This window comes from Martes martes, assembly GCF_963455335.1.
Source record: "Martes martes genome assembly, chromosome: 4".
NCBI classification, from domain to species: Eukaryota; Metazoa; Chordata; class Mammalia; order Carnivora; family Mustelidae; genus Martes; species Martes martes.
In genome coordinates, this window is record NC_137891.1 from 172,554,892 (window position 1) to 172,581,741 (window position 26,850).

The following is a 26,850-nucleotide window of genomic DNA, read 5'->3' on the forward strand; positions in this document are numbered from 1 at the left end:
GGCTTCACACAGCTGCCCCCTTCTCTGGAAAATTGCACTTACAACAGGGAGCCCACAGGCCCTAACCTGGGAATTTACTCCACCTCCCAAGTGAATGACTGACTGACACAGGGTACCAAAGACAGGTTGTACTCTGTGGTGAGGCTTATGTCCCAGAACCCTTCCCCCGTGATCATGCCCAGGCTAGGATTTGAGACTCTACTCCTGCTTAGCATCTTTCCTTCTCCCATTCTTCATTACTCCTTTGTTTTAATTAAAAAAAATTTAAAGTTTGTTTAAAAAGAGATTTAATTTTGTAAAAGTAAGCTTTACACCCAACATGGGTCTTGAACTCACAACCTTGAGATCGAGAGTCACTTGCTCCTGCAACTGAGCCAGCTAGGCTCCCCTTTTTCACCTCTTCTTATACAGGTTTTTCCCTGAAGCATACTCCCTTAAAAAAAAAAAATTTTTTTTACCTAAGGCCTACCTTAGGCTCTGTTTCTAAGAAATGGGTAATTAACTTCAGAATCTTTCTCATCAGATTCTAAAAACAGTACTAAGTTCTACTACTAGGTCTATCACAAACTTACTTTAAGAACATCACTTGAGGGGCGCCCGGGTGGCTCAGTGGGTTACAGCCTCTGCCTTCGGCTCCGGTCATGGTCTCAGGGTCCTGGGATCGAGCCCCGCATCGGGCTCTCTGCTCAGCGGGGAGCCTACTCCCCCCCCCCCCCACCGCCTGCCTCTCAGCCTACTTGTGATCTCTCTGTCAAATAAATAAATAAAATCTTAAAAAAAAAAAAAAAAGAACATCACTTGAGCCCTCTAGTGACAGAAGATAGTCCCCAAAGGCATTCCAGTCATGTTCCCTTGCCCATCTGCCAAGCCAACCCCACAGAGGAGTCAGACCAAGGATAGAACTGACCAATGTCCCATTGAAAGGAAAGGCACTTAGAACCACCCTAGTCTCTCCAATTTTATTATAGGACGTGTGAGGAGGGAAGGGAAGTGACAGGTGACAGGAGCGAGCTGGGGGCCCTCCCCCACCATAAACTTGAAGATACAGTTGTGTGTGTGTGGGGGGGGGGGTGTCAAGAAAAGGCCTGAGATGAAGATCAGAAAGCCAAGGTGATCAGTGCCTTACATGGGACAAGGATTGCTCAGTGTGCGGCAGGCCCTCCCGGACCCGCACGAGGGGAAGAGCCTACTGGGCGGCGAGGCTGAGTCTCTGCTTACACTGGGTGGCTCATGGGGCTGGTTATGCCACCCAGGCCTGGAAGCCGGGAAACAGACACTCCAGTGCCCCCCGCCCCCCGGGAGGCAATGCTTCCATGCACCTCACGGGGGGCACATGGAAGCATTGCCTCCCGGAAGGACACAACTTGGTTGAGCTTGCTGGCTCATGCCTCCTCGGTCTGGAGATCAGAGGTGAGTGAGACATTTTGGTCTGAGAGGCTTTCTTTTTCACCTCAGTGAAGATGGGCAGGGGGGAGAGGTTGGCTGCTGTGCAAAACAAAACCCTCCAAAATCGAGACAGCCCGAGTCTCATCTCTTCCACTCAGTGACCTTGGGCACGTCACTTCACTTCCCCGAGACTCAGTTTCTTCATCTGCAACAGGGGAACAATTAATATCTGCCTCACAGATTTTTGGGGAGGATGAAATGAGAAAATACGGGTCATGTTAACAGAGTGCCGTTGCTGGAGAAGGCTCAGAATGGACACTGCAGGGGCAGACGGGAGAACTCAGCGGAGGGCAGGCCGGGGAGAGTGTCTGAGGAGATGTCTGCCTTCCGCTTCCGGGTTTAAGAGTGAGCCTCTGTGGGGGCAGGCGCTGGGGAGCAGGCATGGCTCCAAGGCTTTAATGAAAGCCCGAGGAGCACTCATGGGCCTGAATGGGGGACAAGGATAGGGTTGGGGGTACATTGGCCTTTTTTAAAAAGCTGGAAGAAGAGGAAGAGAGGGCGGTTTCTTCCTGGAGGTGCAGCTGCAAAGACATCAAGCTGGACCCATCTAGGATTTCAGATCCAGCCATCATGGGGCTGCTGCTGCGGGAAGACACTGCCCCTTCTTTCTCCCCAGCATTGGGGTTATCAAAAATACCTACAAACTGTGAGAAACTTCACATAAAAACACTTTTCTGCATATATAAAAAAGACTGGCTGTGGTCAGTTGGTTGGGATGTAGACCAAGTCCTTAAGAGAGGCCAAGGAGCGTCAGTGGCCACTCGCTGGTGGGCAAGCTGGTCTGGGCTGGTCTGGGCTGCCCCGGCAGCTGGGCAGCACCAGCTGGGGTTGGGGGGTGGGCTGTGTTCTTTGGCTGAGCTACACTTCTGTGGAGCCAGAGTCTGAGGGGCAGGAGGCGGGCTCCAGGTGTCCCACTGCGACCCTTGCTGGGGTAGGCACTTGGGGGTGCCTTGGCCCTGGGCCTCAGGAACCCCTCAGTGGCCTCCCTTGCTAAGAGCAGAAGCCTACTTCACAGTGACCCTCTCCAGACAGCCGGCCTCCAGCAAGTCCCAAAGTAGGGGCTGGGGTCCTATCATTAGGTTGGACTGAGTGGTGTGGTCCTGGGTACAGCAGATTCTCCTTCTGAAGGATGGCTTTGCCCTGAACCTCCAGAAGGCTGTCTCCAACTGAAACTCACCCCACCGGGGGACACCAGGCAGAGGAAGACAGCCAGGAAGGAGGCTCCAAACAAGAGTACTTCCCGGGCAACCTTTCCTTAGCCCCCAGTCCAGGGTTCCCTGATGTTTCTTTTGGGAGGTGGGGACTGTAAGGAGAGAGAGGTGGCCCAGTCTTCCTAGCACCACTCCTCCCTGATCTTCAGCCCACAAGGACCTGGACTATGTGCCCGAGGGGGTGAGGTCCAGGGAGATGACCCGAGGCCCCGTTTCTGGTATCCTGAGCAGCTTCTGGAACCATGTGGGTAGTAAAGGGCTAATGGTGGCAGCTGGAGCCAGAGGCTCATCCGTCCAGCCAGCCCAGGTGCCCCCTGTCTCCCCCTCATTGACCTCAGGTCCCATGGGCAGCCTAGGAGAGGCAGGGGTGGGAGTGTGAGGACCACGGGCTCTGGGCCTGAGGGGCCTGGCTTCAGCACCGGAAGCCTTTCCGTCAGCTCCCCCCACTCCTGCCTGGTCTCCCACGGCTTGAGGGGGCACTAGGGCTGGAGGAGGGGCAGGCCGCGCCGAAGGCCCTCCTTCAGGAACTGCATATAGGTGGCTGTGGACGGGTCTTCAAAGGTGGACGAGAAGCTGAAGACGTTGTTCTCAACATCCTCGGGCTTCATGGAGGTGATGTCCAAGAAGTAGTTGGCATTAATGTGGTGGACCTGGGAGAGGGGCTGGGTGAGGAGAGTGAGGGGTCCGGCCTTTCCCCCCTCCCGTGTCTGGGCACACAGGGCGCTCTGCCTGCAAGCTCTCCCACACCCCATCTACTGGTGAGAACCTAACGCCTCTCCCCTTCCCCCCACCCCGCCCCCGACCCCCTCTTCTCCTCTGCTCCTGTGACCCTGAACTCCATACTCCCTTCCGCCAAAATTCCCCCGCCCTCTGTGCCTGCTTCCCCCGCTGCCTCTCACCCTGGCTGGCCAGCTCCTTAAGGGCAGGTGCCCGGCCCACGAGCCAAGAAACAAGTGGACAAGCGGGACAGCGCAGTCCCCAGGCCGGGTTCTGTCCGCCCAGCTCCGGGGCTCTGCCAGGGCCGGGCCCCACCGGGCTGAGCGCCAGTGAGCCAGTGGCCCTCTTCCGGGCCAGCCTCAGCTCTTGCCCCCCCCTGTTGAGAGCCTGGGGAAGCTGATGACCCTCCCACAGCCTTCAGTCCCACACTAACTGTCCCTCGGAACTCAAAGGGTAAGGGGCAGGAGACTCTGAGGCTCACATGCAGGCCTGGTTTCAAAACCAGCTGCACTTCTTAATCGTTCAACTTCCATGAAGTCTCTGGACCTTTTTGAGCCTCAGTTTCCTTGTTTGTAAAATGGGCACTCGTGATCATTCCTCTCCCAAAGCTGTGTGAGACCCCAGTGAGAGGCTGTGTGTAAGAGCTTGTCGGGGCCCCTGGGCAGAGGTAGGGTCTTGCGGCTTGGCTCGGCCTGGGGCCCCCTGGTCCTCTCTGCTTGTCATGAGGCCTGGCCCCTCCTTCCTCCTTCCATCCCAGAGCTGGCCACAGTGGTCCAGGGTGAGCTTTCCCTCCCAGGCCACGTTCCTATCCATTCTGCTGCTAGCCTGTGCTCCTGGCTTCCCAGTCCCCAAAGGGCTGTCGAGGTCCCCCTTCTCGTGGGAGTGTCTCAACCCCTGCATGGGGCAGGCAGAGTAGGTACGACAATTCCTATTTTACAGGTGGGCACAAGGGAGGCTCAGACCGGCTGGGGGAACAGCGGGAAGCAGGGGAGCCAGCCGGGAAGCCTGAGGTCTCTAAGTCTGCGTCCCTGGCTGGCTTGCGGCTTCCCCTGCCCCATGCGGCCCGGCCCGACTCGGGGAAGGTACTGGGGGCGGCCTACCACGGTGCCGTTGGGCAGACAGATCATCATTTCCACGGGGAAGCTGTACTTTTCCAGGTGCAGGTCAGCTAGCTTCTTGTGGGATGGGTTCTCCTGGCTGTCCTGTGGGGACACATGACACACTCCTGATGCCTCCGCTGCAGGCCCTGTCCCCAGGGCTCCCGTGGGGCTGTTCCCACCCCCCTGCCACTCACCTGCAGGTCTTCCAGCTCCCTCACCAGGGACCAAGTGCTGATGAAACTCTCATTGAGGAGAGCGATGATGGGCGAACTTTCCAGGACAGTCTCCCGGAGAGTCCGCCCTGAACCTTTTTGGGGGACAGCAAGGCGAGAAGGGTGAGGCCATTCCATGTGTCTTACTGGGTTTTCCATCAGCAACAACCCTCATGGGCTGTAGGGCTGTCTGTGTGCCCCAGTAAAGTAACAGATTCAAAGAGCCTGCCACAGGGTAGGTGCTAAGTAGAGGGTCGCTGTGATTACAGTCAGCGACATTGGGGCATCCTGGGCTGAGATGGGGTGGTGGGGGGACTGAGGGGAGGCAGACAGACAGACAGCAGCCTCAGCCCAGGGACCTGCAGACAGTGACAGCTTCTTAAAGTCACTAAACTCTAGGACCCAGGGCCTCTGTATAGGTTATTCTACCTAAAACTCCTTTCCTCCTGCCACTTGATAAACTTCTACTCCTCCTCTGAAATCTCAGCTACGACCACTGTCTCTGAGGTGCCTCCCCAGTCTTGTGCCACCCTGGACCTTGCCCTGTGTGACGCTCACCACGCTTGTCCTCATTCGAAGCCCGCCTTCTACACACATGGCTCCCCAAGGACAGGGACCACTTCTGACATGACTCCCAGCACCCAGCCGACGGGCCTGGCGCAGGGGCTACCCGGGGTGTTTGTGGATTGACTGGATGCGGGCAGGGGCATCTTTGTACCCGCTGTCAGACACCCCAAATCTCTGTATCCCGTAGATTCTTGGTGCATCTTCTGAATATGTATGAGTATGGCCAGCCTCCGGCGGTTTTCTCTCTTATTTGTGTGCAACACTTCACGGAGCACGGGCGCTCTTACGCCCATTCTCACACATCTGGGGTAAGTGTATTAGCTCCAGAAAACTAAGGCTCAGGGTGGGGAAGCCACTTGGCCGAGGTCTCCGCGCTGCAGATGGCTGAGTGGGGCTCTTCCTACTGTGAATGGCAGCTTCTTCTGAGCTCGGCACAGAACACCCCCACACCCCTGCCCTTTGTAGTCCCCAAGGCCCCCATGCCCCGACGGGACAGCCCTGTTGGTCTCGGAGCCTCCTGCATCCCACAAGGTGCGATGTCTCCCCCCATTCTCTCAGACTGGCAGGGTCTCCCTCACCTCAGCAGGACTGGTCATCCAGGGCCCCCCACAGCAGAATGGAGTGCACCAGCTTGTTCTTGGCCTTGGCTTGGTCGAAGGCCTCGGTGAATGGCAGATAGGTGACCTGGGGCCAAAGGGAGACACAGAGAAGCTACTGCGGGCAGCTAGGTTCCTACTCGGGAGCTGTGTGTGATGTGTGTGTTCGTGGTGTGAGTGTGTAACTGTGCGTGCTACAAACTCTTTGTGTGTGTGTGTGCATGTGTGTGTGAGTGAGAGAGAGAGAGAGAGAGAGAAATGGGCTGGGCCAGGGGATGCCTCCTGCCAAGTTTGGAATGGCAAAAAAGAGGACCCACTGGTACGGGCTGGGCCAGGCAGGGAGGTCGTCTCAGCAGCAAGCCCTGTACCCAGCCTGGAATCGGGTGCCCCCCCCCCCACTGTTCCCCCAGCCCGGGCCACACAGAGCTTGCCCCTGGCCCTCACTCCCATCCAGCCCCACCTTCTTGAAGGGGTACATGGCCACCTCCAGGCGCCGGGCAGCCTCCTCCCAGCTCAGCTCCTGCTGCCACTTGATCTCTTCAAACACAAACTGGAGGGGCTCCCCTGAGGGCGGCCGGCTGTTGATCATGTTGCCGTCCTCATCCAGGATCACGGAGGGCACCGACGGGCCCAGGGCCTCCAGCTCCATCTAGGTCCCGGATCAGGAGAGGGCGCCATCAGTGAGGGTATCTCAGAGATGGGCAAGAATCCTTGACAGATACCCCACTCAAGGCAAAAGTGGAGGAACTGAGGCCCAGGGCAGGGCAGGGCCACCACCGGGCTGCGGTGAGTCTGGGACAGATTCAGGGTCCGTCCAGGGCTCCTTCCACCGCAAGAGGCCGCATGAGGGCTGATGGCAGCTGCCGGCTTTCCTGTGCCAACACGTAGATCAGGTAGAGTCCCAGAAACCTGCTTTGGGGACAGCTGGCCTCAGCCCAGCAGGAGCTCTATCCTTCACCCGGACTGCCTGTGGCCCCCAGCCCTGCGGACCTGGGTCAGGGCCCTTTGTGTGCTCACCTGGGGGATGTAGCCAATGTCCACCTCCATGTTGCTGTTCTCACTGGCCCCATACAGCCACTCCATGTCCACGTTCAGAGACCTGGTGGGGGGGCGGGGCGGGGGAGGGGGAAGAACACCTTCATCACCAAGGCCCACGTCAACCTTCTCTGAGAGCACAAAACCCTCCCCATTTTACAGATGAGAACACTGAGGCTTGATAAGATGAACCCAAGGTCTTGGGGCCACTGGGACTCTGACCGCAGAGCCTGGGCCCTCTTCTGTCCCTGGGCTGCCTTTTTGGAAGCACAGCAGCCACACCACGCTCAGCGGGCCCAGCCCCTTACAGTTCACAAAGGGCTTTCACAGCCGTGTCTCACATGCTGCCCATGGCTTTTTGAAGCGGAAAGATCATCAGTGTCTCCCCCAGGACACAGAGAGGGTCAGGCATGAGAGCCTGGCGCCTGCCTCCCTGAGCCGGCCTCCCCGGCTGAAGTCTGGCCCCACCACATGCCATCTGCAGACTGGCCACAGGAGGGCGCCTCAGGACCAACAGTCAACTTCCTTGGGTGGGGTGAGCAGGGTGCCGGAGGAGGTGGGCAGCCCCGTGGTCCTGGAGACAGGCTCAGGAGCCTCCGGTCCTGGGGCTGGTCATTTGACTCTGCTCTGTTTCATCCAAGCCAGGACCCCCACCCCCAGTCCTGGGGTGCAGGCAGTTGTGCTTGGGGCTGAGCCTGTGCAGTCGAGGTAGGGAGGAGGACTTGCTTGCTGAGGGAAGGGGAAGGAAACCACTCCTGCTCCTGGGGGCAACTTGCTCTTCCCAGGCTCTCCCAACGATCCCTTCACTCGTGCCCAGGAGCCATTCTCCTATCCAGCAGATGAAGAAACAGGCCCAGCGATGGCCAGGGCCCTGCCCGCAGCCATGCCACGGTGGATACTTAACTCTGGGGCTCTCAGCTCCCAGCCAAGCTCTTGTCCCTGTCCCGGGTCACTCAGACCCACTAGGCAGCCACTTGCTATCAGGGAGGAATCTGGAAAGACATGAAGCCAGGCCTCCTGGTCCCACGCTCCCCGGACAAGAGGCTGACCCCAAGCAGGAGGGGCACACAGGCAGGTGGCTGGCATCGAGCCCTCCCGAAAGGTCCTTCCCTCCACCCCCTGGGGCCTGTGGGAGCAACCGCAGGCAGTCAGGGCCTGTCCCCAGGACCACATGTGCTGCTCCCGTTGCCTGGCTAAACCCTCCTCACCCCCGTCCCCTGCCCCATCCAGGTCTCTGCTTCCATGTCTCTTCCTCTGGGAAAGCTTCCTGGACTCTAGTCCCTGCCCAGCTGCCAGCACTCGGGGGCTGTGCACAGGCTGTGGTCACGAGTCTGTGGGAGGTCTGTCACCAGTGTGAGGGTGTTAGGCTCCTACTTGGGGGACAGTCTGCTGCACTGGGTCCCAGGCACAGAGCTGGCCATCCAGGCCAACTGGGACATGGTGGCCAGAGGATGGAATGACCCATCTCCGCTCACCTCAAGCTGCCTGCTCTTGGGTCAGCTCCAGGCCCTTTCCAAGAGAGGTGCCTCTGGGGAGCAAAGGAGGGGCAGAGACAGAGGGGGCTTCTGGGCCCCTGCACATGAGCTCCTAGAGCTGGGAGCAGGGGAGAGTGGGGCCAACTACAGTGGGGTGCAGGGCTGGGTCGGGGCCAAGGCTCCCACCTGTGGTTGGGCACGAAGAGCCGGAAGTCTCGGATGTGAGTGGCATCTTTGGAGAGAATGATGTGGCCAGTGAACTGGCCAGGTGAGAACCAGAAGGGGAAGTCAGGCGGCTCGCTGAGCTGGAACTCGGCGTGGATCCTGGGGGGAAAGGAGCCTAGCTGGGAGCAGCCCCTGCTGAGCCACGGCCCACCCTGCTGCTTTGGTGCCGAAGCTGGGGAGCCCTTGGCCAGACTCTCGAGGGGAGGACAGGGCTGGGCAGGGGAGGAGGGAGAATGTGTGGGGCAGGGAGAAGCCATGAGGTCTTCCAAGCGCTGCCCATCCTCAGGGACCGGGTCACACCCAGCCTTTCCTGCAGGCCTCGCTTGACCAGCCCTCCTCTGAGCCCTCACAGCTCGGCGGACTGTGTGAGCACAGGCGTCACAGCTCCTACATGCCTCCTTCTGGGTGGATAACAATCAGGGCTGCCAGCCTCACGCTGAGCATGCCCCGAGCTTTCCCCTTGCCCCCAGGAGGAGGCCACCCCACCCCCATCCACAGATGAGGAAACCGAGGCCCAGAGAGCCAACGAGGCTTGCCCAAGGCCAGAGGGTGGGACGTGGTGGCCCTGGAGGCTTCTGGGCAGGCCCTGCCCTCACAGGGCCGTGCCCTTCCATGCTTTGCTGGGGTCCCCAGCCTGGCTGAGGGGCCAGGAGAGGTGTCTGAGGGCTACACACCGGAACATCACAGTGTAGTAGAAGTCGCTGATGGCAGTCAGGCAGGCCACGGCCCCCTGAGGGGCAAAGCGTGTCTTCACGAAGGGCCGAGGATGGAACATGCTCAGGAGCCGGTGGATGATGACCTGGGGGTGGGGGGTGCAGTGAAGACCCGTGTCGGCTCGATGGGTCCGGATCCCCCAGGAGCGCTCTGGGCCTGCAGGCCAGGGGCCCTGAGAGGGGGCTGGGGTCCAGGCGCTGAGCCAGTGCGGGGCAGAGGCAGAGGGGGTCGTGCCTGGCTGGGGCTGCAGCGGTTGGGGGGGACACCCCCCCGCCAGGGCTCACCGTGGGCGGCCCTCACCTCTTTGCCCTTGGGCGGCGGTGGGTAGAAGCGGTTGTTGGACAAGTAGCCGGTGAAGACGCTCAGCTCGCTGGGGATGATCCACCAGGGCTCCCCGAGCTCCACCTGGCCCCGGGGGGGCAGGAAGGGCCGGAAGTGGCGGGCGGCGAACACTGCGCTTGGCAAGGCTGCAGTCGTCCAGTTGCGGAGGCCGGACAGGGCCAGGCGGGAGACCTGGGGCGGGGGAAAGCCAGAGCTCTGGGGTGCCGAGAACCACGACGGGGGGGGGGTCCCCGCTCCACGCATGGCTGGAGGTCTCCCTGGAGCCCTGAGCCAGCCCACAAGCGAAGGGAGGCGTGAGACCAGGGGGTGCTCTTGTCCTGGGGACGGCCAGAGGCCAGGCACTGTCCTGCCAGAGCCAAGGCTCCCCTCAGCTCCCCGGGCCCCAGCAGCACCCCCTTGGCCGCCTCAGGCACAGCCCAGGCTAGAGCGACAGGGCCAGCTGGGACTAGCGCAGGGGGAGGTGCGGGAGGCGGAGGCTCTGTGCAGGGGTCCTGCCAGCCTCTTCCCTCCCTCGTCAAGCCCAGTCCCACGGTTCCAGGCCTCATGGACACATGGTCCTGCCTCCCACTGCCTCTGTGCCAGCTGGCCTGAGTGCCAAGCCTGCAACCCCCTCCACCAGCCTCGCCTTCTCCCTGACCACCTTCTCTCCAAGTCTCCGCCTGGGGCTCCTGTCCCACCGAGGCGGCTTTGGGGAGAAGTCTGAGGAGAGAGGTGGACACCACCTTTTGGGGGAAATCTGTGGGGTAAGGAGCAGGATGCGCCTGCCGAGAAGCGGAAGGAAGGTTTCCCCTGGAGAGTCCCCCGTACCACGCGGCCGGGCACCTGGCATGCACGGCGTCCCTCAGCTGTTTCCCTGTCGGGAAGACCCCGTCACCATCAGGGGAGCGGAAGCATGGGACAGGCCCATCTGTCCCCACCTCTGGGCCACCAAGGCAGGACCCAGGGCACGTCCTCTGCTGGCAGCTGCCCCTTCAGCACCCCTCCCCGCCCCTCCGCGCCACAGGCAGGAGTCCCACGGAGGTGTCGGCCGGGAGGACAGCACGTTCCAGGCCCCTTCAGGGCTGCTCCGCCACCAGGGAGCTGCCAGGTGTCCGAGGGCATCAGGCTCCCTCTCCCTTCCCCACCTCCACGGTGGTGGGGGGCCAGGCCCGCTGGGAAGAGGGAGGTCCTCGGGGCTACCCCCAAGAAGACTGAGCAGGCGGGGGGGGGGGTCTCCAAGGTGGGCAGGCTGTGCTGCGCCAGGGGAAGCCGCTTTACCCATGGGGTCCTGCCACCCCGCAGGGGAGCTGCTCACAAAGGGGGGCTGTGCTCTATGGGGAGCTGCTCCTGACCCATCTTCAAGTGCAACTGTGCCCTGGCACCCCATCAGTCCTGCCCTGTCTTCACGGCTCTGGGGGCGGGGGGGACTCATCTATACGGACAACTTCCACCACCAAGTCTCCCTGCCAACCTTCCCTCCCCAGATGCTCCGTGGGAGACCAAACCCGTGTTTCCAACCTCACTTACTGGACTGTCCCCCTGGACAGCCCCAGGCACCTCGACTTCAGTGTGTCCAGACTGAGCTCATTCGCTCCCCACCAGACCCATTCCCTCCTCCGGTCCCCATGGGGCAAATGGCCCACCCTGTGCTTGGTCACCATCCAGAAGCCTGAGTTCCCCGCCCTCCACTCCCCTCCCCTGCTTTCCATTAGTAGCCATGCCCTGTCTTCCTTCCTTTCCCAGCATCCTCTAGGCTGTCCTAGGAATCACCACTGCCTCCCCCAACTGCTTCCTCCTCCCTGCTGAGAACCAGTCTTCTCGTCCCCCATTTCTCCCCAGGCTGCGGAGCAGGGAGCCCTCCCATTTCAAAATCTGCTTTGGTAATTTGCTGCTGCAGAAGGAAGGCCAAAGTCAGGGGACGAAGGCCCTTTGCAGTCTGGCAACTCCTCTTCCAGCCCCGCTGACCGGGACGCCTCTGCCTGTGTCCCATGGGCTCTGGGTCCTGCCGCACCAGCTCTCTGTCCGCAGGCGACTGGCCCGGCACTTCCTGCCCTCAGACCTCTGTTCATGCCGAGGTGGCCTTTCATGGGAGACCGAAAGTGAGTAGGTGTGGGCTGGACTAAGAAGAAAAGTTGCTCCTGGCAGAGGGAACAGCATCCGAGAGGGCCCACAGCTGGAAGAAAGCCTGGACATCTGGAGGGGCTGGAACAGAGCAAGCTGAGGGGGGAAGGCGGGGAAGGCAGGAGGGTGTGGGGGGTGCCTCAGGGCCAGGATGGGCTTGAGACCTTGGCCAGGAGGCCTCAGGTCGGGGCAGGGCGCTCAGGAGAGCTTTTGTCAGGCACCCTCCCCCTCCCCATGACCACGTGCTGGGGCTGAACCTCAGGTTTGGTTCATCAGGGATCAGCACAGCACCTGTCAGGTTCCGGGGGCCTGAGGAAGCACAGAGGTGATGCGTCACAGGCCTTGCCCTCAAGAAATTCACAGCCTGGGGTGGGGTGTGGGTGGTGGGGGGAGACCGACCTGAGGAAAGTAATGACCCTACATGAGGCTCCTGCCTCAATCCTGCCTCCAGGGCCTGCGCTGCCTCCTCTTCCGCCTCTGCCTCCCCTGGCTCAGCCCGCTCCTCCTGCCTCTCTACCAGATGGCACTGCCTCCAGGAAGCCAGTCCAGATCTCTTCTGGGTTAGGCGCTCATGCTTATCCCTCCTGCACCAGACTGTGTCTCAAACAGCAGCATCACACCCACTTCTGGACCCCCCCGGGTCTGGCACACTGGGGGCACAGAGAGCAGCTAATAAAGGCAGGCAGGGAAGAAGCAAAGAGAAGTAGAGCCTATTCTCAGGAGGTGAGAGCGTGCAGATGGTCCTGTGTCTGTGGTCCCCCCTGCGGGCAGCCTCCATTGCCCCCCCCGCTCACACTCACCCCCAGGAACCCGTCTTTGCTCTTGGTCATGGACTCCGGGATCAGAGGCTGGAATCGGGCTTCTATGGTGAGCGTCTCCTCGCTGGGGTCAAGGGGCAGGTCCTCCTCTTCATAGCTGGCCGCAGGTGTTGACCCTGGGAGGCACAGTTGCTGGAGAGGGGCCCGGCCCTCCGGCTGCAGGCCCTCTCTTCTCTGGGGGAGTCCACCCCTTGGCCCCCACCCGCACTGGAAGGTGATTTAAGGGAGCCAGGCTTAGAGCTGGAGTAATGGTTAACAAAAATGACCAAATTAACAACCAATAAGTATCACATTTTAGTTTCACCGTAGTCCTGAGAGGCAGATAATAACATCGTTACCAACACCATTTTACACATGAGAGAGTGGAGGCTCAGAGAGGTGAAGTCACTTCCCGAAGGTCACACAGCTAGGGTGTGGGGGGGGGGTCAGGATTCAAACCCAGGCTTGTTTTCCTCTAAACCCACAATCAACCACGACCCTCTTCTGAGGGCACTGTGATCTCAGAGACTCCGCTTCCTTAAAGGCTCAGGATCCAGATGATCTCGCTCCTGTGAGGGACACAGCCCCTCACCAGCTGTGCGATTTGACCAGCGGCTTGTTATGAGGATTGGATGAGATAATCCGCGTGTTGTTAGCACCAGGTTTGGTAGAGAGTGAACCCGTAATAAACTTGAGCTGTGTCAACTACTACCAGAGGATTCAGGGTGGGGGGGCCATGGAGCCGGGGCTCAAACCGAATTCTTCTGACTTCACCCAGGGCCAGGCTGGCTGGTTGTCCCTGTTCCCTACGTTCTATGAACTCAGTCCGAGATGAACTTGGTGCTGGGCCCACCAAGGGCAGCATCTGGGAAAGGCGGCTGCCTCTCCCAGTGGCTGGGGTCCCAGCACCAAAGAGAAGCTACAGCCTGGGGCGTGGAGAAGAGAAGGCACAGGCCGGACCTCATCTGCTCTGCTCCAGGCCGAGGTCAGCTCCATTTCCTGGATGATTGGGGGTAAATCCGTCAGCCCCTCTGGTTTTCCTACATGGGCAATCGAGGCCATGCTGCCCTGCATGTCCCCGTTCTGGGGGCCTCTTGAAGAGAAGAGAACCACCGAGAACAAATGAAAGCAAGGAACAGAACTGTCTCGGTGTCATTAAGCTCTGAGAGAGGCAGCAACGCCATCGAGTACTCCACCTCGGGAGGGAGGAGACTCGCTTCTCCCCAATTTTCTGGGTGGCCCTGTCTCCTCATCTGAATAAGGAGGGGATGACCTTGATTCCTCAGGTCTTTTCCGCCCCGAGGTATGCCCTTTCAAGTGTGGAGGGAGTCCTGATGAAGGTTAAGGGAGAAAAGATTCCTCTTTCCAAAGGGGTGACTGGTGGAAGGGAGGCGCCCCGGACACCTCTAAGGGGTAAGATAGTGGCAATGCTTGTCATAGCTGCTGTCCCCGGGCAGGTTGGTGGGACCAAGATGACGCTTGCCATCTTCTGGCAAACTGACTGACAGGCCACCTGGGAGCACTCAGAGAGATTCTTAAATAGGAATCATCAGAATCCTTCGGGATGCCTTTCTAAACCGCGTATGCCCAGAATCCTCCTCAAACCTACTGAGTCAGAATCCTAAGGGGCTAGAGTCAGGAAGCTGTCCTTTTAGTCAGCACGCCCCAACAGCTCCTCATGCAAAGCCCTTTTCTGAAGAAATCACGGTTATTTCTGCATTTGTGAGCTGATGTTGCAAAACTTGCCAAAGAGCAATCTGGAAACCTCAGAGGAAGGGAAGAGTTAGAATGTGCAAGCTTATTCGTCTGCCTTGCTTTTTCAAATATTTTACTCTTATCACAGATAATTATTAATACCCATGTCCAGCATGTTATGGCCTTTTAGTTTCTTTCATAAAAAGTTTTATTTCCTGACTTCTAAGTAACTCACCACAGACAATTCATAAAACTTTTAAGATATAAAGAAAATTAAACACACTCATAACTGTGCCAACCAGACAGGCTGCTTCTGCTTCCTATATAGATTTGAAATTTTGGGCTTTGTTTTATTTTATGTTTTCTTTTCCCAAAACTTGGTCCAGTTTTGCACTCCTAGCGGCCGAGGTGGTAAGGAAGGGAGAAAAAGATTTATGTGAAAAAAATTACTAGTGCCTTCGAGCCCAGCAAGCTTGTCCAACATGTCGTTATGAGGGAACTCACTCCCTCCGTCTACAAAAGAGGACAAGGAGGTGGCTGGGTAGGTGTTCTATGAAGTGTTTGCAGAATAAGAGGTCAAGGCCAAGCCACGTGAGGCTGACCTGTTTACCTGCCCATCTGCCTTCACCGCCAAACTCAATGCCACTGAGAGACACTGACCCACATCTGCTCCAGCAAATTTGCATTTTTCATCTGACCCTCCTCCTCTGGCAGGGACCGTGGTCACCGGACCAGCAAGTGGCCGACCTACCCAACCCCCACCCTGAGACACAGAAGGCCCATCACTGGCCTCTGGGGCTCACTCACCTGCGAGCAGTTGGCATCTCCTCCTTGCCTTTCCCATCTATTGACCTACTTACACCCAGCTACTCAGATAACAAGATCCCAAGTTCAAGAGATGTCACAAGAAGTTGGAGAGAAATGGACACAGAGGTTGGGGTGTTGGTGAGACCGTGAGAGAAACATTTAATAATTCGTGAGAATATTTCAGCACCTCGTCTTTAAAAAAAGAGATCACTGATTATAACTAGATAAAAATGTTCTCACCGGGACAGGCTAGAAATCCAACACCCAAGCAAGAGTTTAATCGTTAGTAATACTGGGAAGAGCTCCTGTCTACTGAGCAGCTATTGTCTCCTGGTCACTCTGCAGATTTCCTCTCTAATCCTCAAACCTGTGAACTGATGCAGGACCTGGAGCCAGATGGCCCCGGTTCTAATCCTGGCTCTGTGCCTCCCTGTGCCTCAGTCTCCCCAACTGTAAACAGGGGAATTAGGACAGCAGCTATGTCCCAGGACACTGCGAAGATTAAAGAGAGAACTCACGTGAAGGGCTTCAGATCATGTCTAGAAGCGGTCAGGGGGTGTTAACTAGTATTTGCCCTTGAGAACGGGCTCCGGTGGCGCCAGGGCAGTTCGCCTGAACCACCAGCTGGGAAGGGTCAGAGGAGAGAGGACCCCAGAGCTGCCAGGGTCCCTCATCTCCCTCTCCAGGTGGCCCTCCTGCTCAGAGCAGACACAGTGGCCAAGAAGCTGAGGGCCATGACTCAGGTGCCCCCCTCCCCAGGCCCCAGGCCCTCCTGGTACCTGTCAGCTTCTCAGCAATGGGCTTGAACTCCTCGGGGCTGATGTACATATCCCGGTCTGTGTCCAAGGAGGAAAAGAGAAAGAGTCCTTCCGTCCCCAGGGCCTTCAGCGCGGACTCCTGCTTTGGAGGAAGGGGCTCCATTGAGCACCACTTGGATACCCAGCTGGGGTCCCAGACAGATAGAGGGGGCAGTGCCCAGCACCATCTTCCTCAGTTCTCCCAACACTTCCCAGTCCACCCATCCTAATGTCACCTCTGCACCTGTCCTGGAGCCCCAGTCCCCTCCCGGTCCCTGCTGGGCCCTGCTTCACTCTGCTCCTTCGTCCACTATCCACCAGGCCCAAGGCTGTGCTAGTCTCCTTCTATCTGCCCCATCCCCATGTCACATTCTTTCACCAGTGTCCTCCCCTGTCCCCCCAGCACTGCCCCGGCCACTACCAGACTCTCCCAGGCCCCAGCTTCACTCCAAGTCACTGCTGGGACCGCCCCTCGGGTCTGTCCCAGGCCCTGCCTCACGCTGGGCCAGTGTTCTGGCCTTTCTGCACAGTCCTCCCAAGTCTGCTGGAGCCCCCTTGTCCCTCCCTTTCATGTCACCCTCCCCGGCCCACCGGTCCCTACTTTCCATCCCGCCTCTTCCCCCAACCCGGCCTCCCGGTCCCCTCCCCCCTCCCTCCGAGCACCCCCTCTGAGCCCCCACCCCCTCCGGACCCCTTCCCCCGCCTCCTCCCAGTCCCCCCCCCAACGCCGCCCGGACCCCGACCCCCAGAGCCCAGGCCCCCCGCGAGTCCCGCGCCCGCCCTTCCCACCCGGGGCCGGACCTGCCGCGCGGCAGCCTGGGCCTCGTTGTGGCGGGCGTAGGCTCGGGCAGCGGCGGCAGCGGCGGCGGCGGCGAGCAGGGCCCCGAGCAGCGCCAGGGCGCGGGCGCGGCGGGGTGCGGGCGGCGGCGCGGCTGGGTCCGGGTCGGGGCCGGGCCGGGGGCCGGGCGGCTCGCGTTCACCCGGCGGGGCCCGGCCCATGGCGGCGGCGGACTGGCGGCGGCAGCGGCGGCGGCGGCGGCGGCGGGGCGGGGCGGCCTCCGGGCCGCGGGGCGGGCGCGGGCGCGGGCTGGGCGGTGTCCGGGGGCGCCCGGGGCGTCGGTGCGGGGGCGCCGGGGACTCCCTGCCCCCCGCCCTCCAGCCCTTCCTGCAACTCGGCTCGCAGTATGAAAGCGGGCCTCAGCGTCCCGTCCGGCCCGGCGGAGGCCTGGGAGGCGGCGGGGCGGGAGGGGGGGCGGGGGGGAGGCGTCCGCCACCTCCGAAGCTTGCCGGGGAGGGGACTCAGGGCCACCAGGCTTCGTGTCCCCCTCTGTTGGCAGATGTGAGGGAGGCCTTATCGCACCTGCTTTCTAAACCGTCTTCAGTCCTCCAGAAGAATAAAAACTTACAAAGAAAGTTCTACCCCTAGTCCATTCCCTTCAGGATCCAGCTGGACGGCGACCACTGCACATTTGTGGGGGGCGGGGCGGCTACCTGTACCAGGCCACATGCAGGTGCTGCGGCCCTGAAACCCCTCACCTGAGGGTCCCGAATGCCCTCACCTGTAAGGGGGGGAGGTCAAAAGAGGCCCTCCCCGTGGATTGTGGTGTGAAAGAAATCCCTGGGTTGACGCGGCTGGGCTGGCAGCCCCTTGGCACGGGCAAGGCGGGACTGTAACTTACCAGCTACCTCTCCTCTGCGGCAGGTGGCACCATGGCAGGAGAGATTTCTCCAGAGAACAACTCTTGGCGTGCCTGCAGGAGGACCTCGGGGATGCGAGTGGATGGAGTTTGAAGAAACACTTTAGGATCTGTCAACACGCTCCGTTCCTGTCTCCAGAAGCCTTGGTTCCCCTGGGGCCCTCTTCCATCATTCCAAGGTCTCCAGGAGCCAGGGGATGGCTCTGTCTTTCCCAGGAGAGGGCAGCAACGGTTAAGCCTCTCTCTAGACAACCCTGGCCTCAGGGGAGCAGCCATCTCCAAGCACCATCCTTGGAGACCTCCACCAACCCCAGTCCATGTGCACCTGCCAGGCCCGGATGTTGGAGGGACCACTGTGCGCTGGACCTGGTGTTGGGAGCTTTATGTCTTATTTGTTCTCAAGCAACCTGGTGAGGTGAGGACTGTTTGCCCACCCAGGTCTGAGTCCATTACTCCTGCCCAGCTGCCTCCCAGGAGATGGCCCAGCGGAAGGACTGGGGGAGAGGACTTTCTTCTACCACCACTTTTGTCCTTCATGGATAACCAGCCATGACAGCACCCTGTGGGCGGGGCCCCAGCTTCCCAGAGCCCACACGGGACCTGACACATGGTAGGCACTCCAATGTCTTTTGGATGGATGACTCCCAGGGACCGAGACTTGTGGGCTCTGGACCTAGCTTTTGCCCAGAGCTCTGGCCCCAAAGCCTCAGGGGGACCTACGGAGGGCCTGACATCTGCTGTTGGCTTCCGAAGGCTTCCGACCGTGCTACTTCCAACTCATTACCGCTAATGTTTGGGGACACCCTGCATACGACAGATGCTATTAGAAAAACCAAATTCTGCTCTATCAGGAAGCAAAGCCAGCAGAGCACAAAGCAGGTTAGGAGGGGAAGATTGATGAGCCAAGGCCCCTGGAAAATAAATGAGGGAAGTTTTCTTTGCCAGAACACTTTTATTTATTACACTTGGTTCTTACTAAAGACACAGAAATACCCACTGATCTCCGTGGTCCAGGGCTGGGGAGATGGGTTGCTGGGATTGGGAGGGCACCGGAGGAGGGTGGGTTTTCAAGACTTGACTTAGGTCAGTGAGCCTCCGGGAAAAGGGTCTATGTTGGGACCCAGCTCAGGGAAGACAGCTCTGGGCTTTGGCAATGGAGCTGGACTTGGTGTCCCACCAGTGGCATCCTTCCCAGGAGGCTTGACTCCAAACCAAGAACCTTGGGCAAGGCTGGTCTTTGAGAGATTGGGCCAGGACGGTCACTCCCATCAGCGGTGGCACTGCAGGGGCGTTTTGGCACCTTGTCTCTGAGCCCTGAGTGGGCAAAGGTGGTATTCGGGGGTAGCGGCAAATGGAAATGACATCACGGTTAGTGGCATGCTGGCCATGTCCTTGAGGGGCTCCCAGGTGAGCCGGGAAATCATTCTTACATCTGCTCAACACGTACTGATGGAGGGTCTTCTATGGTTGATTCCGGGCAATGGGGTCCATCAGAGAAGAAAAACGGACTCTCTGCTGTTCTAGACAAGTCGGTAGGGTCTATGACTCCCCCACCCCCGCGGTCCCCAGAGGTAAGTGATCTGAGAGAGGGATGTATGCAGAGGAGGGTGCCTGGGAGGGTCAAGAGGGGCCAGAAGAGGCTGCACAGAGTGGAAGGCCAGCCGGGCCTGAGTTCAGGGCACCAGGGGAGGATCATTCCTGGGGCAGGAAGAGCAGAGGCAAAGGCCCGGTGGCATGAACGTCAGTGGCATGTCTCTGGCATGATAAGGATTTGAGCAGGGAGCCACAGGGAGTGTGAAGGGAGAGGGGGCAGGAGAGACAAGCTGGGGCTCTGAGCAACTGGTGAAAAGCTTGGACTTTATCCTCAAGACAACAGAGTCATCTGAAGAGCAGGACATCCAGCCACAGAGGTGCCCTTCCAGGTACGGAGATGGGTCCTTCCCCTCCCTACTGTGTCCACAGCGGCCACTGGGGCAGACACCCCGGGCGCTCCATCCACCTGCTGGAAGACAAGGCAGGGCCGGGGTCACTGCCTCGCGCACCCTTGCCTGTTCTCTTTCTTTCTCTCACTCACGGACACACACGCACACACACACACACACACGCACACACACACCCCTGCCTCCCTCCAGTAGCATCTTCTCTTCCTCTTGCTGTTTCACTGGGGCAGACTTGCTGGGGAGGGGCCCCTGCTGCTCTCCGGGGAGAAGAGCAAATTAGGGTTTTCGACTGCAGCTCTAGGAGGATAATGAGCTGGGGTTCCAGGAGGAGGAAAGCCATCTGCTGCTGGGTTTTGTGCTTTTCCTCCAGCTCTAGGAACCTGGATAGGTAGAGGGTTTTTTTTTCCTGGACCCCAACCCCTGACCTGTTGCTGGCCAATCACAGGACCAGCATTTGGGAACAAAATGCCACTTGGGAAAAGGGAGGCTTTAGCTGCCTGGACCACGGGAGTCTCCCAGCAAGCTCAGATCCTACTGTGTGCCCGGAACTAGTCTAGGGTCCTGGCACACAGTGTGAAGACAGATGAGGTACTTCCTCCTTTGGAGCTGAATATTCTAGCAGGAGGAGAGAGGCGATACACCTGCAAAGAAGAGGATTTCGGATAATGGTGACTGTGAAGGGGTGAGACAGGGAGGTTCGGGCAGCTTCCTGAGGACGTTGCATGTCCACAGCCGCCGGGATGGAAAGGAAAGAAGAGGCCAGCTCCCGGGGAGCAGAAGGGGGGGCCTCCCAGGCCCAGGGGCCAGCACAGAGGTCCTGAAGAGGAAACAAACTCCGTGTGTTCAGGAAACGTGAGAAGGCAGGGAGGAACCGGAAGGGTTGGCGGGAGAGCGGGGGCCAGGGCCCCAAGGACGTTCGTTGCAGGCCACGCAACAAGCTGCCGGTGGCTACGATGGAAACTATGGGAGGCTTTTAAACAGGGCAGGGATGTGTCCTTTTTTTAAAAATTTTTATTACTTTTTTTATTAAGCTTTTATTTTAATTCCAGTGTAGTTATCTGATGTGTCTTCAAACAGACCTTTCCAATAGCCAAAAAGGAGAGACACCCCCCAGTCTCCACTGACGAGTGGATGAACAGAATGTGGCCGATCCACATGGTGGAGCTTTCAGGGCAATAAGGCAGGACGAAGCCCTGTGACCTACGACAACATGGGCAAGCGTCGGGGACATCACACTGGAACAAAGAAGCCGCACACAGAGACCGCGCACCTACTGTAGGATTCCATGAGGGTGGCAGGTCCTTAAGGCCAGTCCAGAGCCAGAAAGTAGAATCATGGTTGCCTGGCTTGGGAGTGGGGGTAGGGAGTGGCTGCTGCTGGGCACAAGGCTTCTTTCTGGGGTATAAATGTTTTAAAAAAGGACATTATGGTGATGGTTGTACAAATCTGTGAGTACATTACAAAAACACGAATTGTACACTTTTAGTGGGTGAGCTTGATGACATAAACATTATGTCCTGATAAAACTGAGGTTTTTTTTTTTTTTTTTTTTTTTTTTAAGACTTTTCTGGTTTCCGGGTAGAGAACAGACCGAGGGGAGCAGGGGAAGACAGAGGGAGTAGGGGAGGCTGGTTCAGTCTCAGCCCGAAGACATCGGGCCCTGGGTGGGGCGGGTCGTGCAGCCCGTGTCAGGTACACGGTGGCGCTTTCCTTCCAGAGGCAGGAAAGCCTGCGAGGCCCAGGCTGCTGTGTGGACATGACCCTGAGCTGCCGCGTGGAACGCAGTGTCAGGGGAGGGGGGTGTGTGCAGGAGTCTGCAGCTGTGAATGATGGGGACCATAAACTTGCGAGTCACTAGCCTATAAATGACACTAAAGCCACAGGAGTCAATGAGATCATTGAAAGAGAGAGAAGAGGCCCTTGGTCTGCATGGCCTCTGCGGCTGGTACGTGGCCACAGATGTGGCCTTGCCGCCACGTGCTGAGTGGCTTCAGCTGGATTCACAGGCACAAGGCTGATGCTGTGATTAGCCAGAAAAGAGATGAATTGTGGGAGTCACGACTGCCTTTGGCTAGGCTCTCGTCCTGTCCAGGCAGGGAGACCTACTTCCTGGGGTCAGGCAAGGCCCCCCAGGACTCTGCCCACGTGGACAGCTTTATTTTCAACCCCGTGGGCACAGGGCTGTGTCACCTGCTTGCTACTAGAATCACCTGGCTGCCCGGCGGCTCTGACGCACAGTCTGGGTTGAGCATCACTGGGCCGGAGCGAGCCCTAGCTGAGTTTTCTTGGCGGGGGGGGGGGGGGCTGGTTCTGGAGTGCTGAGCAGGGAATAACAAATCCAGAAGAATTTTTCCTCCTTATTAAAACACACTTCCTCCAATCCTGTCGCTCCTTCAGGACTGGAGGCCAAGCTCTCAAATACAAAGACAGGCAAGTCTCATGTAAGCTGCAAAGAATGAGTAGGACATTTGGGGGCCTTCAAATGGTTAGGTCAGGCCCAGGAAGATGGTGCTGGGTCAACCGCCTCGAACTCTGCTCCTCATGTCTGCTCTGAAGTATGGCTGGGGCCAAGGAGAGAACAGGGGTTGGGGTGGTCCAGCTCCCGGTTTGCCCAGGATGGAGGGGATGCCGAGGCTGGGGGCTGCTCGGAGTTCTGGGCAAGCTGGGAGGAGCTGGCCCTCTACCATGGGAAGGACTCGTCTCAGGGTCCCTCGAGGTGCTTACTCGTACGTCTCACCCGCAAAGGGGTAGAAAAGGGCTTTATGATGGCCAGACAAAAAAGCATTAGAGCCCTGAGTATATAGGACGTAAGTTGTTATAAGTTGTCTCTTATAAATTTGAGACCGAAAACTCAGTGGATTGTCCATAATCCGAAGACTAAAAAGGAATTCAAATGCCATGTGCCTGAAATCAGTCTGAGGTGGGAGAGCTCAGCACAGGGCTCGCTCCCAGGATGGTGGGTATTGGCAGACAGCAGGAGGGAGCTCTCCGGATGCTGGGAATGTCCTCTATCTTGATGCGGGCGAGGCTGCGTGAATGTGTACACAGGTGAACATTCCCAGAGCTGTACACTTAAGTTCTGTGACTTTTGCTCATGTGACTGTTCTCCACGATACCTCAGTCAAAACATTCTTTTAAAGAGCTCCTGGGTGGCTCAGCTGGTTAAGCATCTGACTGGATCTCGGTTCGGGTCTTGAGCTCAGGGTTGTGAGTTCAAGCCCTGTGCTGGGTTCCATGTTGGGCGTGGAGCCTATTTAAAAAATAAAAGTTCTTTTACTTTTATTTATTTTTTAAAGGTTTATTTATTGAGAGAGAGGGAACGGGGTTGGGGGGAGCAGAGCAGAGAGAGAGAGGTGGAGAGAGTCCTAAGCAGACTCCATGCTAAGTGCGGAACCTAATTTGGGGCTCAATCCCTTGACCCTGAGATCACGACCTGAGCTGAAACCAGGAGTCAGAGGCTCAACAGGCTGAGCCACCCAGGTGCTCCCCCCAAAAGTTCTTTTTTAAAAAAGTTCATTTGGGAGCACCTGGGTGGCTCAGTTGGTTGAGCGATCACTGGATTTTGGCTCAGGTCATGATCTCAGGGTCATGGGATCGAGCCCTCATTGGGCTCCGCTCAGCAAGGACAGCAAGGAGTCTGTCCCTCCTCCTCCCCATCGGTCCCACCCCCTACTTGCACTTGTGCACACTCTCTCTTTCTCTCTCTCTCAAATGGATAAATAAAATTGTTGAAAAAAATTTCATTTAAAGGCTCAAGGAAAAAATGGGACTAATTTAAAAGACGAGAGCCATGGAAAAATAAAAAGCTACAGGAAGGGAGACACAGTGATTGGGCTGGAGGGAAGAAGGGTGTCCGGGTGTCCTTAAGAGGAAGATCAAGAATGTGGAGACAAAGAGGAAAGAGAGAGGAGGAGACAGATCGCTCCCGACCTCTGCAGAGGGGATTAGAAGGTTGGATCTGTTTGTTCTCCAGTGGGAGAGATCCCAGAGAGATTTCCCAGAGGGAGAGGCAGTGGGTCAGAGAGCGGGTGAGATGTCTTCCCTAGGGAGCAGCGACAGGTCCCACTGGGAGGACCCTAAAGCCACAGTGGGTGGTGGCTGTTGGGGTGGCCCCCTTGGCTGGTGATCAGGCGGGCTCGTGACAGGAAAGGTGCCAAAGCCACGTGGTGATTGTAGGTGGGGAGCCTCATGCTGGGAGAACGTGTGAGGCTGGAAAGGTGACCCAGCACAGGGTGGGGGTACAACCAGGGGACACAGGTAGATCGAGGCCTGTGCAGGACCCTCCACGGAAAGCCACGTCCTGGTTGGAACTGCCCATGGGGGAGGGGTGAAGGCGGACAGAAAACTAAGTTTGAGACTCACAACTCACTGGCATCATATCTGCCACCGATCCAGAAGATTCTGAAGAGCCCCAGAGCCAGAAAACAGCCTTGGCTCCGCATAGGCTGGCGGACGAGAAGGGCCGTCTGAGGAAGCAGCTTCAGTTATCAAAAGCGCAGCCGGACCTGCTTGACAGGAGTGAGGCCACAGAGGGGAGTGGAAGCTACAGGAACAAAGGTTAAAGGAGAGGCTCCGGTCCCCCTCCGGATGGGAAGAGTCCAGAGCATCATGGAAACACAGGGCAGGAGGCCCTTGTTTCTCGGGTATTCCTGGGGCCGGGGGGGTGGAGTGGGGCGCGGAGCCAGTCTCAGAAGCTTCTGCTTCAGAACCTGAGACAGATGTAAGGGGAAGATGAATCCGAGGCCTCGCCCCTCCGAAGTCCGAGGAAACGTTCAAAAACTCGAAGTAGGTCATCTCATGGCCCTGCTTTAGCCTCTTCCTGGCTTCCTGCTGCTCAGATTAAAGTCAGACTCTGCCCTGGGCCTCGAGGCCCTGCAGGACGGAGGCGGGTCCCCCCCACCGAGCTGCTCCGACCCACGGGACAGCACCCTGCCCTCCCCGTACTTCCTACCACTGAGCCTTTGCACTCGCTGTTCCCACTGCCTGGAATGGGGTGTCACACATGTCCGCTCCCCATCACCACTGTCCCCCTGTCACCCTCATACGTCCCCTGCTGGTGGCCTCCCAAGCACCGAGCTCTGCCTGCACGCCGGCCCCACCCTGCCCCTGGTCTGGAAGCCGCATGGGGGTGGAGACCTTGTCTGTCTTGTGTCAGCTGCACCTGCAGCCCCTTGCCCACTGCCCGGCAGAGATGGTTAAGGGCCACCTGTGGAATTACAGAGCCTGGAGGGTTCTGGAACGGTGGCCCCGGGCAAGGAGCCCCATAACCTGCAAAGGTCTGGGGTTCAGCCTGAGAACTTGCATTTCTAACAAGCTCCTGTTGCTGCCGGTGCCTTGGACCCAGCTTCCATACTCTGAGAACCACGGATCTAAAAGTGGCCCAGTGCTGGATCGTTCTGTGGGCCAAAGCAGAAACCCCTGCCCCAGGGCTCAGGGGAACTCCCAAGGGAATAGTGACTGGTGGCAAGCAGCTCCTGAGTGTCAGGGCAGGAGGGTCTGGGTGTCTCCCCGCAGGGAGACAGCCACACCCCTGATGACTGCAAGGTTGGCCAATAAATCCAAAGCCTTGGGAGAGGGAAGTTGAGGTGTGGGCGTGCATGTGTGTGCACGTGCCTGTCTCAAGGGAAGGGTAGAGAGAGGTCAGGGAAGGTTTCCTGGAGGAGGTGACGTAGAGGGCAGCCTTGAGGAATGAAGAGGAGTTAAGTAGGCATACCTGGGGGTTGGGGGCGGGGGCAGAGGACAGTCCAGGCAATAGGCGCAGGGATGGAAATGGACGGAGGTATGTGAGAACCTGGGCAACTCTAGATTGGTTTCTAAAAGGAAAGAATCTCTGGGCTATTTGCATGCTTCTCTGGGTTGGGTTTTACCATTCTCTGAAACACTGAAGGCTTCTGGGAGAGAGATCTCAGTTACCATTCTTTACATTCATACCAGGGAGAGCTCATAATTTTTGTCCAAATCGGGACACTTTTGAGAGCAGAGGGGGGTGTTGTTAATTACCGGGCTGGAACAGTGTGTCTAAAAACTAAACCATCATGAGCAAATGTTCGGAGGAGGATGAGGGCCACTCTGGATCTGGGGTCATTTATGCGGGGAGGGGAGAGGAGGAGTGTGGCCGGGGGACCACTGTGGGCATCTGCCCAGAGGTCAGGAATGGCCGTTTGACCTAAGCAGGTCTCTCCAGGCCTCGGTTTCCTGCTCTGTAAATCTCTGCCTGCCGTGCCTTCCTGCCAGAGCTGTAGGAAGGATTCATCAGGTACATCCTGAAGAGGAAAGATAAACGGGACCTCCCTCACCACCCCACCACCCCACCACCCCACCACCCCTGTCCCTGCAAGCAGAGGGCCTCTGCTAGATTCTGGGCAAACCCCCAGCATCTTCCTTGAGCCCTCCCCCTCTGCCTGAGCAGCAGCCCCCCTCCCCCTGTCTCTCCGACAGCCTCCCCCCGCCCCCCACCAACCAGGCCAGCCCCTGGAAGCCCTTGGATCTTTACCCCAGTTTCCCAATTTCATAGATTCAGGGCTAACGGCAAAATGCTTGCTCAACGTGAAAAGCAGAAAATGTTCAGATTTATTGCTTTGAGATTTTGGGTTGTCTCCTGGGCCTGGTTGATGCAGTTTCCTCCAAGTTTCAGAGCATTTTGTTTAAAAAGAAAGATTTTTGACAGCAGCGTTTTCTAGTTTACAAAGAGCGTTCACATAATAGCAGTAACAATCATTACTATATGTACTGAGTTACTACGCTGGGGAACTCAATTAACCCTCGAAATCTCCCTCCCTTTCCACAGCGACAGGCAGAGGCTCAGAGAGGTTAAGGGGCTTGCCCAAGTCACACAGCCCGGGGAAAGGGCGGGTCCATGGTTTCAGTCAGTCCGTGCTCACCCTCTCCTATTCTGCCTTTCTGATTTTCAGCTTGACCTAATGTACACAGATTTGCAGACATACAGTGGGTGAGAACAAAACAAAACAAAAACCAGAGGCTGTTGTTGAAAGCAGAGACTGGAATGAGTTTAACCAGGTACGTCCAAGGGAACCCTCACCTCCCCAAACAATATATTTTGTGCTAAGATTAGTTTTGTAATGATGCAGGTGGTGGAGGGCCCAGTGGGACAGGGAGTCAGTGAGCAGAGGACTGGCTTTCTAGATCCTAGGACTGAACTGTCCAAAGGGGCACCCAGTGACCACCTATGGCTATTTAAATTTAATTAAAATGAAATAAAATTTTAAATTTAGTTCCTCAGTCGTACTTGCCATATTTTAAGTGTTCGATATCCACCTGGGGCCGCCCTATTGGACAGCACAGAGATAGAGTATTTCCATCACCACAGGAAGTTCTCCTGGACGGTGTTGTGCTGAGCTACCAGCAAGCCAGCTCCCG

At 57.9% G+C, this 26,850-nt stretch overlaps 1 protein-coding gene across 1 annotated transcript; it reads right to left on the reverse strand.

Annotated features, from left to right (window-relative positions):
• Nucleotides 1-940: 940 nt before the first annotated feature.
• Nucleotides 941-16,835, reverse strand: SELENON (selenoprotein N; the record flags this gene model as incomplete). Its single annotated transcript, XM_080801283.1, has 13 exons — nucleotides 941-1,308; nucleotides 1,362-3,307; nucleotides 4,475-4,576; nucleotides 4,669-4,781; nucleotides 5,832-5,937; nucleotides 6,310-6,498; nucleotides 6,867-6,948; nucleotides 8,546-8,683; nucleotides 9,259-9,383; nucleotides 9,599-9,811; nucleotides 12,541-12,674; nucleotides 15,819-15,936; nucleotides 16,638-16,835. 12 exons carry the CDS (start codon nucleotides 16,833-16,835, stop codon nucleotides 3,137-3,139), a joined length of 1,689 nt encoding a protein of 562 aa, XP_080657409.1. The 3' UTR covers nucleotides 941-1,308; nucleotides 1,362-3,136.
• Nucleotides 16,836-26,850: the final 10,015 nt, after the last annotated feature.